This window comes from Macaca thibetana, chromosome 10 (assembly GCF_024542745.1).
Source record: "Macaca thibetana thibetana isolate TM-01 chromosome 10, ASM2454274v1, whole genome shotgun sequence".
NCBI lineage: Eukaryota > Metazoa > Chordata > Mammalia > Primates > Cercopithecidae > Macaca > Macaca thibetana.
In genome coordinates this window covers 92,098,289-92,110,164 of record NC_065587.1, presented here as the reverse complement: position 1 = coordinate 92,110,164, position 11,876 = coordinate 92,098,289, and the positions used below count along the sequence as shown (strand labels likewise).

The 11,876-nt window shown below is 44.6% G+C and overlaps 1 protein-coding gene across 2 annotated transcripts in view; it reads left to right on the top strand.

The window, feature by feature from the left end:
* Positions 1-4,394: 4,394 nt before the first annotated feature.
* The window catches only part of NAPB (NSF attachment protein beta), a 50,759-nt gene continuing 43,277 nt past the window's right edge, over positions 4,395-11,876 (top strand). Inside the window, exon 1 of one of the 2 annotated variants that reach the window (XM_050745498.1) lies at positions 4,395-4,609. In XM_050745498.1, the coding sequence (XP_050601455.1) occupies positions 4,512-4,609 (98 nt within the window). In that variant the 5' untranslated portion in view covers positions 4,395-4,511. The remainder of the gene's footprint in view (positions 4,610-11,876) is intronic. The other variant, XM_050745499.1, reaches the window with a different exon arrangement.

Here is an 11,876-nt window from a genome sequence, read left to right as displayed (position 1 = left end):
TATTTGTGTATATTTAATTTTACCTTTTCTAACTTTTTGGTCTGAATTTTGTAAAGTCATTTTTTAAGGAAAGGTTAAGTAAGATTAATAAAGTTACATTTGGGGAAACTTGTGACAATTTTGACAGGGTGTGAAATGTCACCCCACACACATAACACACAAACACGTAAACTGATGTTGTTTCAAAAAGTTTTTTAGAGATTAACAAAAGCTGTTTAATTATTTCTCTGAAATGTGCCATTCAAATGTTCTTGGGTTTTGTTAGTCTATGAGAAAAATGAAAAGAATCACTGTAAATAGAACAATTAAATTCTATCCTTAGATTTGCACAACCTCATCCACACAGATGGAAGATTTATTTTCATTAATGCATTCCTTTAACGATTTTGGGTGAAGAGCCTCCTGAAATGGACTTCCTTCTTCCCTGCCTTCTGAAGTAGAACACTCTGCTTTAGATGGTTTGACCTTGTCCGATGACTCTGAGCCACGCTTAGCATTTCAGGCAGAAGCAAGGCTGAGATGTCATCAGAGGAGGCCACTGCAGACCTGGGCAGGTACCCTTGGGCCATACCATGCAGGGCCATGTGAGCTGAGGGCTGTCCCCCAACCCCAGCGTAGGGGCTCCAGCTTCCCAACTTTGTCAATGCAACCAGAGTGGACCAGGGTGAGCACGGACTCCCTCTAACCTAGCTGTTGTGCTGTGAAAACATCTGCAAATCCTCGGAGGCCCTCCCATCAGGAAATGGTGTCTCATTTCCCTCCCCTTGAATGTGGGTGAGCCTTCTTGCTTTGCTTCAGTGAAGCAGCAGTGATGTCCTGTAACTTTCCATACTGGATCTTTGCCTGGTGCTTTCTCTCCTTCTGTGAACACACGCAGATGGCTACACCCTTTCTCCATATCGATTCTGTTCTTTTCTGACTCTGGCTTTCTTAGTGTTGGGGTTCTCCAGTAGCTTCAGGCCTGTCTTGATGGATCATATTTCGGGGTGTGTGTTGATTCAGTCTGAGCGTCCAGGTGTCCACCTCCATCTGCTCACAGGGAAAAGCCAGCAGTACTGTTGGCTCTGCCTTGTTCAGGCTACAGGCTCCTTTCCTGCTCTGAATTCTCAGAAACTCCCCGAAGCCTTTTTCTTCTTTTCTTACACGTGTCTGGAGTTTCTGAAAAGCAAGGCACATAGAGGCTAGTGCAATCCACTAGGACTTGTGCAACGATAAAATTGTTCTCTGTGCAGTCCAATATAGTAGTGTAGGGCAGCATCTCATGCTCCATCCACCTAGGCTCCTGGTGGAGTCTGAAAATTAAACTTATATAAGACAAGTTAATAGCAGAAAAGCACACAGATGTATTTGATACAAGTTTTACATGGCATGGGAGGCCTCATAAGGAAATAAAAACCCAAAGAAGCAGTTAGAGTATGTTACTTATTTACTGAATTGGACAAAGAATAGTAAACTGAAAACGTGATGAGGCAGAGGAGCTTGGGCTAGGGTAGTTAATTGGATAGAAAAGTGACTAGGAAGATAAGGGTTAGTTTAACAGGGTTTGTACAGAATTCTCTTGGACTCAACTTCCTGCCTTTGATGATAAAAATGTTGCTTTATTGCTAGTATAAGAAGGACATCTTTCATATGGGAGTTTCATCTCTTGCTTTAAAGAAACAAGAGGTTGGGGCCAGGCACAGTGGCTCACGCCGTAATCCCAGCACTTTGGGAGGCCGAGGCGGGCGGATCGTGAGGTCAGGTGATCGAGACCATCCTGGCTAACACGGTGAAACCCCGTCTCTACTAAAAATACAAAAAATTAGCCGGGTGTGGTGGCGGGCGTCTGTAGTCCCAGTCACTCGGGAGGCTGAGGCAGGGGAATGGCATGAACCCAGGAGGCAGAGCTTGCAGTGAGCCGAGATTGCACCACTGTGCTCCAGCCTGGGCAACAGAGCGAAACTCTGTCTCAAAAAAAAAAAAAAAAAAAAAAAAAGAAAAGAAAAAGAAAGAAACAAGAGGTCAAAGCATCCAGTGTGTATTCTGTATGCAAAAAGAAAAGAAAAAGGTCAAAGTAATCTTCTTGCACCTGTCGTTTTTCAGGTGTCTTTTTTTTTGAGACAGAGTCTCACTTACTCTGTCACCCAGGCTGGAGTGTAATGGCGCTATCTTGGCTCACTGCAACCTCTGTTCCACCTCTCAGGTTCAAGTGATTCTCCTGCCTTAGCCTCCTGAGTAACTGGGATTACAGGCATGCACCACCACACCCAGCTAATTTTTGTATTTTTTGTAAATTTTGTATTTTTAGTACAGATGGGGTTTCATTGTGTTGGCTAGGCTGGTCTTGAACTAGTCACCTCAAGTGATCCGCTTGCCTCAACCTCCCAAAGTTTTGGGATTACAGGTGTGAGCCACCGCCCTCAGGCATCTAACTTAGTCAATACACCAGGTGTCTAACTTAGTCAATCCAGCAGGGTGATATATTTTTAACTCTTTCAGTAGCCACTGGCTATGTGTGGCTATTGAGCACTTGAAATGTGGCTAGTACAGCCCTGAAATGGAACTTTACATTTTATTTAATATTATTTAATGTGAATGTAAATGGCCACCAGTGGTAGGCAGTTCCATCCTGGGCAGCGCAGGTGTGGGCAGTGGGTCTTTTGGCTCTTCTCCAAGGTGACTTCTACTCTTCTCCTGATCCACACCAGGGGTGCTTCTCCTTTTCTTTTCCTTCTTGTTTCAAGGATTCCTCAACTGTCTCTCTAGTCAGGCCTTATTCTGTGATGTTCATCTCCCTGCCCTGCCTCATTTCCTCCCCCAGCCTCTGGGAGAAGAAAGCACTTGCTCTACACAGTAATTAAATTTTGAAGGTTTTCTCCCGCTTTCGTGTGGACTGGCGGAATGGTGGGAGTGCCCACAAATTTCCTGTGACAAAGAAGAGAATGAAGGAAATTACCAGAAACCACCAAAAATGTCTCTCTTAATTGCAAGTACTAGCTTCGAGGAGGCAGTCTGTTCCGGCTCCTTTTCAACTGACTACAGATTTGAGAATCTAGAACTGTGTGCTTTAGAATAGGGGTGGATTTCAAAATGTGCATTTTCTAGACCCCAGCTGCAAGAGACCTTGATACCAAAACCCAGTGGCCTAGCAATCAGTATTTCTTAAATATCCATTAGAGCTTCTGCATCAAACCACGTTTGGGAACTGATTTAATCAACACACTGATTTACTTAGGAGTTTTTGATTTAGCCTCACTCCATTAAACGCCCATAGACTGCTCTGCTTTCCAAATGCTTATGTTCACTTTTTACGGTTTTTCTCTGATGTCCCCTGCATTTACGGTCACCTCCAACTTCCTGCCTCCTTCTCTCTCCAAAAGCACACAGATCAGCTTTTCAAAGTTAGAATAACGCATGTAGTAATCGTAAATAAACTGCATGAAGAGCTGAGATTTCTTTCTATCTCTACAGAGGCCTGAAATGTATGAACTCTGTGATATGTGCTTTAGTCAACTTTCTTTCTAGGAGTTTGGCCCCTCTTGCCTTGCTCTCTACAGACAGTCTTCATTTTTTAAAATTTTGCATGCCAGTGCCCAGAGTGTATTTATTAATAGTTTGAAACTGTCATAAAGCCTTAGCACTGCCAAGCTTGAATGGTCTAGACATTGTATTCAAAAATAACTCCCTCTGGGACAGGCCTGAAAGTCTCTGGCACAGGATTCCATCTATCTATGGATACTTCTCCTAGGAGATTAAAAGTCTTCCTGGCAGGCACAAATTTTGTCCCTGGAGATCCATCCACTATGGCCAGTATTATGTAAAGGATAAGAGTTCAGTGGTTGATATCCACTGAATATAATTCAGTCAACAAAAGAGTGGATTGTGCATATATTGCATATATGCAACTCATTTATAACCAAGGAAGAGAGGACCAACAGAAAGTTAGTTTGGGGAGATTTAAAAATAACTGAACTTATATTGGGGAAGTCTTGCTCTTGGAGATAAAAATGGCTTTTATTGCCAGCTGTTGCTCATTTTTTGGTAGGCGGTATCAAGCATGTGATGCTTTGGTGGCTACACCAGATTCTCTTTTGCAGAACTTGCATGTAGGGTGTGGGTTCCATCCAATCTGTTATCCCCCTGTTCCTTCATCCATCCCATTGCCATGCGAGTTTTACTGAGTAGGTGATATTTACTAGAGGCCACGGATCATTTACCATATCCTCATACCTAAAAGATTAAAGTTCACCTTGGCCCAGGACCCCTCTGGGTGGTCACGCCCCCTGCGCCGATGTCCCGGGAGTTAGCTGTGCGTATGCTTGGTTCACACACACTCCTTTCCGGGGCCTCCTGGGAACTGTAGTAGGCGGCTCGCGCATCCCCGCCCCCATGACAGGACCTGGGCTACAGCTCCCGAAAGGCCTCGCGCGTCGCGCCTGCGCCTGCGCCCCTGCGGCCGCCAGAGGGAGGGCTAAGGCGCCTGGGCGCGCAGCGAGCCGGCTGAGGGGGCTGTGGCGGCTGCGGCTGGCAACATGGACAACGCGGGGAAGGAGCGTGAGGCGGTACAGCTGATGGCGGAGGCCGAGAAGCGAGTCAAGGCCTCCCACTCCTTCCTCCGAGGGCTGTTTGGGTGAGCGCCAGACCGTGCGTGCCCTAGGGGGTCTCGGTACTTGGCCCCCTTCCTTTCACGCTGACCCCCCGAGTCCCCCACGCGACCTCTGGGACCCTCAGACCACGCCTAGGGGCCCTCAGCCTGCAGGCGTCCTCCAGAAATCCTGTAGGGCCCCCTAGCGCCCCCTGGAGTCCCCAGGACGCCCCGGGGCCCTCAGTCCGCACGCGCCCTCCGGAGACCCCACAGGGCCCCCCAGGGTCCCTGGAAACCCCGCATCCTCCCAGGGGCTCTCAGCCCCCACGCGCACTTTAGAGACCCCCTAGGGCCGGCAGAACCCCCCAGGGTTCCTCAGCCCCCACACGCCCTCCAGATCCCCTAACACGCCCCCTTGGAATCCCCAGAGTCTCACAGGGACCCTCAGCCCCCACGCGCCTTTCAGAGAACCCCTAGGACCCCCAGATCCCCCCAAGCGCCCCAGGAAGCCCCTAGAACACTCTAGGGGGGCTGTCAGCCCCACGCGCCCTCTGGAGACCCCGGATCTTCCCCGTCGCCCTGGCCCGGGTTGGTGCGGGGGTCCCACTACCTAGCAGGTCAGCAGCTCCCTGAGGGCCGGGGGCGGGGTAGCCCGGGGCGCGCTGGGGCCCCCTTCTCCGTGCGTGGCGAGTCGTTTTGGTGCATTTCGCCACGTTGAAGCCCGTATCGCTCCAGAGACCGGTCCGGGTGAGGCGCGCCCGGGAGGAACCGGAGGGGTCAGTGCAGGGGCCGCCCCTGGCGCCTGGCACGCGCTGCTGGGGGCGTCCTGCCTGCTGGTGGGCCCCGCGGGGGAGGGGGCTGCCAGGCGCCGGATCCAGAGCTGGTGTGCTTGTTGGCCTCCCACCAGGGGCCTTGCGCCGAGTACACCTTTGGTAAATACTTGAATAATGAACGAATGTATTTTCTCAGCATAGTATTTTTCCTTCTCCGGAGATTGATTGATAGCCAGGGCCTCCTGTGTGATTAACGGTGACGCTGCTCCGGTTTAAGTCAGCGCCCTTTGGGAATCCCGTTAATCTCCTGTAATTCTTCCTTGCTCTCTTAAGGAGGATTTTGAATTCCAAGCTCTCAAAAAGCAGAGCCCGCACTGACAGCCCAGAATTCTTCTGGGCTGTTGAATATGTGAATGATTCAGCTGTTTAGGATGAGAAAGGCAGAAATTTTGTGTGTGCCTGTTTTCGTTTTTTTCTTTTGAAAGTGAAAGATCCTTTGCTGTTACCAAGAGCAGATACTTAACCCATTGCATGACTAGACACGATTTCATTTCTGTACACATTCAGTTCAGACTCTTATTTCCGAAGACACACATAATGGGCTCTTAGCTTGTTTTGCCAACTTCATTCTTTTGGCTATAAATTATAGTACTTTACGGCTATTGATATATCTTTAGGAAATGCTTAAGGACAAGTTTTCGTGCAGTACTCATAACTGCAGAAATGCATAAAGGGCTGCAAAAATGCATGAAGATAAGGGTCCCTGTCCTCAAGAACCTCTAAGAGGACATTTATCACAGCTGGTTTCTGAATTTCTCATGTGATGTGTAGGAGATATAGCTATGAATTATGTTTTGTTTTGCATTTAAAAGTTATAACAGTACCATCAAGTGCTAGCGCCACACTAACTCCTTTTAAATGTTTTGATTTACAAAACATTTAAAATTCACTCTGATAAAATTTAATGCCATAGTACCTCATGCCAGGAGTTTATTTTAATGTTACAACGTATTTCAAGTCAGGAAGTGCTTCCCTGTGGAAGAGTCTGTAACTGGCAGAGGAAAAAGCATGACAGCACTTGGTGCTTGTCTCAGGAGAACACTCCTTTTGGGAAAGAGGTTTTCGATGTTTTTAGGAAACTAGGCCAAATCTTGAGCTTATAATCCTTAAAGGATTTTGAAAAGCCTTTGTTTTTAAAGAAACATCTCTCTTTTAACTGTTGCTACCTATGTTATTGACAGGACATATACGAAGACCAGTCTTCACCATTCACACTCAGTTTACACAAAAGTTAGTGCATCTTAGTTCTTACCCGGGTACAACAGGTCAGTTTATTATCTAGCTTTGGGTCTTAGGGCAAGTTACTTAGCCTCTCTGTGCTTCAGTTTCCAGTGTATAAAATGGAGACAATAATAGTATATCTCAAAATTTATGCGGGTTCAGTGAGGTTATGTTTGTAAAACGTTTGGAACCATGGATGTTGGAGACAGTGACTATGAGATATTAATTAACATATTAATCAAAATTGTCAGCTCCAGTTATTTATCAAAGAAGCAGTAGACCAAACAGATGACTTTTCCAGAATTTCAGAGCCAAAGACCTTTTAGAGTACATCACTGATTTTTTTTTTTTTTTTTTTTTGAGACAGAGTCTCACACTGTTGCCCGGGCTGGAGTGCAGTGGTGCGATCTCAGCTCACTGCAACCACTGCCTCCCAGGTTCAAGCGATTCTCCTGCCTCAGTCTCCTGAGTAGCTGGGATTACAGCCGCCCACCACCACGCCTGGCTAGTTGTTTGTTTGTTTGTTTGTTTGTTTTGTATTTTTAGTAGAGACAGGGTTTCACTATGTTGGCCAGACTGGTCTTGAACTCCAGACCTCATGATCCATCTGTCTTGGCCTCCCAAAGTGCTGGGTTTACAGGCATGAGTCACCGCGCCCAGCCTCATTGATCTTTTAATGAAATAAAATATCTGAAAGAGCTTTAACCATTAATGCAAGTGTGATTTATACTTTGAAGACTGTTATTTCCAGTAATACTTGCTCCAGGAAAGCTTGCAGGAAGAAGAGTACTTAAAGTTTTAGGAGTTGAGTAATATTATATAATTACTGAACCCAGAAAACAGACGTAGTGTCTCTGTGACAGTTGGACAATTAAGATTCTGTATCAGTGTTAGATGTTTAGAATCCTACCTTATAGATGGCACGTATCATCACCTTTCTAGACTGGAATACATGTCACTCCACCCTGCGCCTGCCTTCTTAGCTATGGAATGTCCCCATATTCATTCCTAAAGGTCTACATGTAATCCTTTATTTAAAACGCAGGGTAGTCCATCTCTGTGTCAGACTCCTGAATTAACGTAACACAAAATTAATAAAACACACAGACTGACTTGAATATCATCAGAGCTCATGAGCTGACTAGCTGGTGCTTTAAAGAGGAGAGGCGATCTGTTTTGAGGTTGTGGCAGTCATTAAAAGGTGCTTGGCATATTGCAGATATTTCACATCACAGACATTCTGAATGTTCTGTCCGCAGATTAAAGCCTGTCATGAGTTTTCCTCTAGTGTTTACCACTCACACTGGTTTTGTGGCAATACTGTATTCTTAGTAGTATTCTACAGTTTTTTGTTGTTGTTGTTGCTTTCAGTAAAATTAGATGAAAATATGCTTGTGTATTTATGAGAATGTGTCAGTCAAATATTTCTTCTCTGTGTAAGGCACAAATCCTCTGCCTTATCTGCTTGATAGGTAAGGTATCAGTATTCCTTCCCCACCCCCACCTTCCTCCCCAGGAAAAGAGCTGACAAGGGATGCAAACATTGCAGGAAACCACTGTTGTGATGGTTTGTGTTTCTGCTTAATTACCAGTTAAACAGTGATGTGCTTTTGTAGTTGTGGAGTTAAAACTTTTTCTCAAGTTTGTAGTATAGTACATTTAGTAAAACTGCTTCCAAAGTTATATTGGAAGCAGTTTTATATATTGTCCTTTAGTTTGTTGACAGGAATGAGCTATGGAATTTTGTAGTTAATTTCAAATTCCAACATATAATGTTAATGAGGTACTGGTATGATTTTAAATCGGCCTGAGGCTGACATTAAGATAGTTTTCAATTGGAAAAGCCTCTTTTAGTACTGTCCCCTCCATCTTGTTGCTGTGAGACCTGACTGGGAATAACCTGCACAATGCACATAGAAGAAAGTGCTTAAGAATGACAGTGGATAGGAACACTTTTACACTGTTGGTGGGATTGTAAACTAGTTCAACCATTATGGAAAACAGTATGGCGATTCCTCAAGGATCTAGAACTAGATGTACCATATGACCCAGTCATCCCATTACTGGGTATATACCCAAAGGATTATAAATCATGCTGCTATAAAGACACATGCACACGTATGTTTATTGCGGCACTATTCACAATAGCAAAGACTTGGAATCAACCCAAATGTCCGTCAGTGACAGACTGGATTAAGAAAATGTGGCACATTCCAGCCACAAAATGTGGCTGGAATACTATGCAGCCATAAAAAAGGATGAGTTTGTGTCCTTTGTAGGGACATGGATGCAGCTGGAAACCATCATTCTTAGCAAACTATCACAAGAACAGAAAACCAAACACCGCATGTTCTCACTCATAGGTGGGAACTGAACAATGAGATCACTTGGACTCGGGAAGGGGAACATCACACACCGGGGCCTATCATGGGGAGGGGGGAGGGGGGAGAGGGGAGGGATTGCATTGGGAGTTATACCTGATGTAAATGACGAGTTGATGGGTGCTGACGAGTTGATGGGTGCAGCACACCAACATGGCACAAGTATACATATGTAACAAACCTGCACGTTATGCACATGTACCCTAGAACTTAAAGTATAATAATAATAATAAATAAAATAAAATAAAAAAAAAAAAGAATGACAGTGGAGACTAGATGCAGTGGCTCATGCCTGTATCCCAGCACGCTGGGAGGCCAAGGCGGGAGGATCACTTGAAGTCAGGAGTTTAAGACCAGCCTAGCCAACATGGTGAAACCCTGTCTCTACTAAAAATACAAAAATTAGCCTGGTGTGGTGGCGGGCACCTGTAATACCAGCTACTTGGTAGGCTGAGGCAGGAGAATCACTTGAACTTGATAGGCAGAGGTTGTAGTGAGCTGAGATCGTGCCACTGCACTCCAGCCTGGGCCCCCGAGCGAGACTCCGTCTCAAAAAAAAAAAAAAAAAGCCGATGGAAAGATGTTCTTTATGGTTAACGCTGTCTTCTTTTGCCTTTCAGTGTTTAGTCTCAGAGTTTACACAAGAGCTATAAATCTGGCAATGTCAATGTAAATTTAATGAAAGGCCCCACTGGGTTATCTTGAAATAATTATGAATCTATAATTTATTAGCTGTTTGTGAAAATTGTGAATATTAAGCATTGCAGACTATAAATTATCAGTATTCTTCACTTGTGTTTATTTCAACAAAGATTGCTTTTAAGTTTTGCCAAAATATGGTGGGGCCATGTGATAACATAGGTGAAGCATTTAGGTTTTCCTCAGTTACAATTGTTGTTCAAATGCAGATTGAACTTTTAAAAAAATTATTAGGCTCAGGTTTACTTATAGAGACAGGTGATACAGTATAAGAAATACATATGTATATTTGTGTATCTTTCTCAAAAGAAATAGATTATAAATTGAACAATTATTTTTATAAATTATATAATACCCATAAGAAATATAATTATATTATTATTCATGGGGAGACCAGGTGGAGGCTCAAGTTCTCATTTACTATTTTGGTGACCATAGTCAAGTAAATCATACTCAGAACTTGTTTTTTTAGTTTTCAAATGGGCAGAGGGACAGAATCTGGTTTTCACGGTTGTTAAGGATTGAATGAGGTCAGAATGCTTATTCAGTTGCACAGAGCTATATAACTTTATTATAATTGTTTGGTTTTCTGATTTTTTTTTTTTTTTTGAGACGGAGTCTCGCTCTTCGCCCAGGCTGGAGTGCAGTGGCGCGATCTCCGCTCACTGCAAGCTCCACCTCCCGGGTTCACGACATTCTCCTGCCTCAGCCTCCGGAGTAGCTGGGACTACAGGCTCCCGCCACCACGCCTGGCTAATTTTTTTGTATTTTTAGTAGAGACGGGGTTTCACCGTGTTAGCCAGGATGGGCTTGATCTCCTGACCTTGTGATCCACCCGCCTCTGCCTCCCAAAGTGCTGGGATTACAGGCGTGAGCCACCGTGCCCGGCCAGTTTTCTGATTTTAGGTTGTTACAGCTTGGTATCAAATGATAAGCTGTTACCAGACTGGCCTTTTTCTTGTTGCATTTTTGCAGTTTTCTCCACATATTCTTTCATTCTTGTGAGCTCTGTGAGGTGCGGTTACTCTGGAGAGAGAGGGAGGGCCAGTGGTCCTGTGTGGCTCCTTGGAAGTCTGCCTGTTTTGTTGCTGTGGCTAACACGTCACCCAGCCTGAGGCATGTGGTGGGCACGTGGTAAATATTGGTGGAGAGAATGAATGTATTAATGCTAATATAAATGCTGATTTTTTTCTTTTATTCTTACCTAGTTTGCAAGAGTAAAGCTATACCAAGTAAAGAAGACTTTAAGTCACTTTCTTCCGTTTTATGTATGTATTTATTTTTTTGAGACAAGCTCTCACTCTGTTGCCTAGGCTGGAAGGCAGTGGCCAGATATCTGCTCACTTCAACCTTGACCTCCTGAGCTCAAGAGATCCTCCCACCTCAGCCTCCCAAGTAGCTAGGACTGCAAGCATGCACTACCGCGCCTGACTAATTTTGTATTTTTTGTAGAGACAGGGTCTTGCTATATTGCCCAGGCTTGTCTGCAACTCCGGGACTCAAATGATCTGCTCTGCTGACCTCAACTTCCCAAACTGCTGCTGTTACAGGGGTTAGCCCCAGTACCAGGCCTTTTATTTAAATATTTGTTTATTATAAACATTGTAACTGTACACGGTAGAAAAGTACAAGGAGTACAGAGAGTTTTCTTCTTCTTTTTTTTTTTTTTTTTTTTTGATGGAGTCTTGCTCTGTTGCCCAGGCTGAAGCGCAGTGGCATGATCTTGGCTCACTGCAACCTCCGCCTCCTGGGCTCAAGCAATTCTCCTGCCTTAGTCTCCCGAGTAGCTGGGATTACAGACATGTGCCACCACGCCCAGCTAATTTTTGTATTTTTAGTAGAGACAGGGTTTCACCATGTTGGCCAGGCTGGTCTTGAATTTCTGACCTCGTGATCCGCCTGTCTCGGCCTCCCAAAGTGCTGGAATTACAGGCGTGAGCCACCGTGCCCAGCACAGAGAGTTTTCAGTTGAAAAGAAAAGTTATCTGAGCCTTTTCCATAATCTCACTCCTAAGAAGCAACCATTTGTAACTTTCTCATTAGTTTTTCTGATGGCCACCATATTTCTAAATAATTTTAGAGCACTTCTACTTTCTGATTTCTTGATTTTAGACAGTATCTATTGATTTTGCTAAAAATGATGAAGAATTTATTATAACTTTCATGGTCTTAGATTTT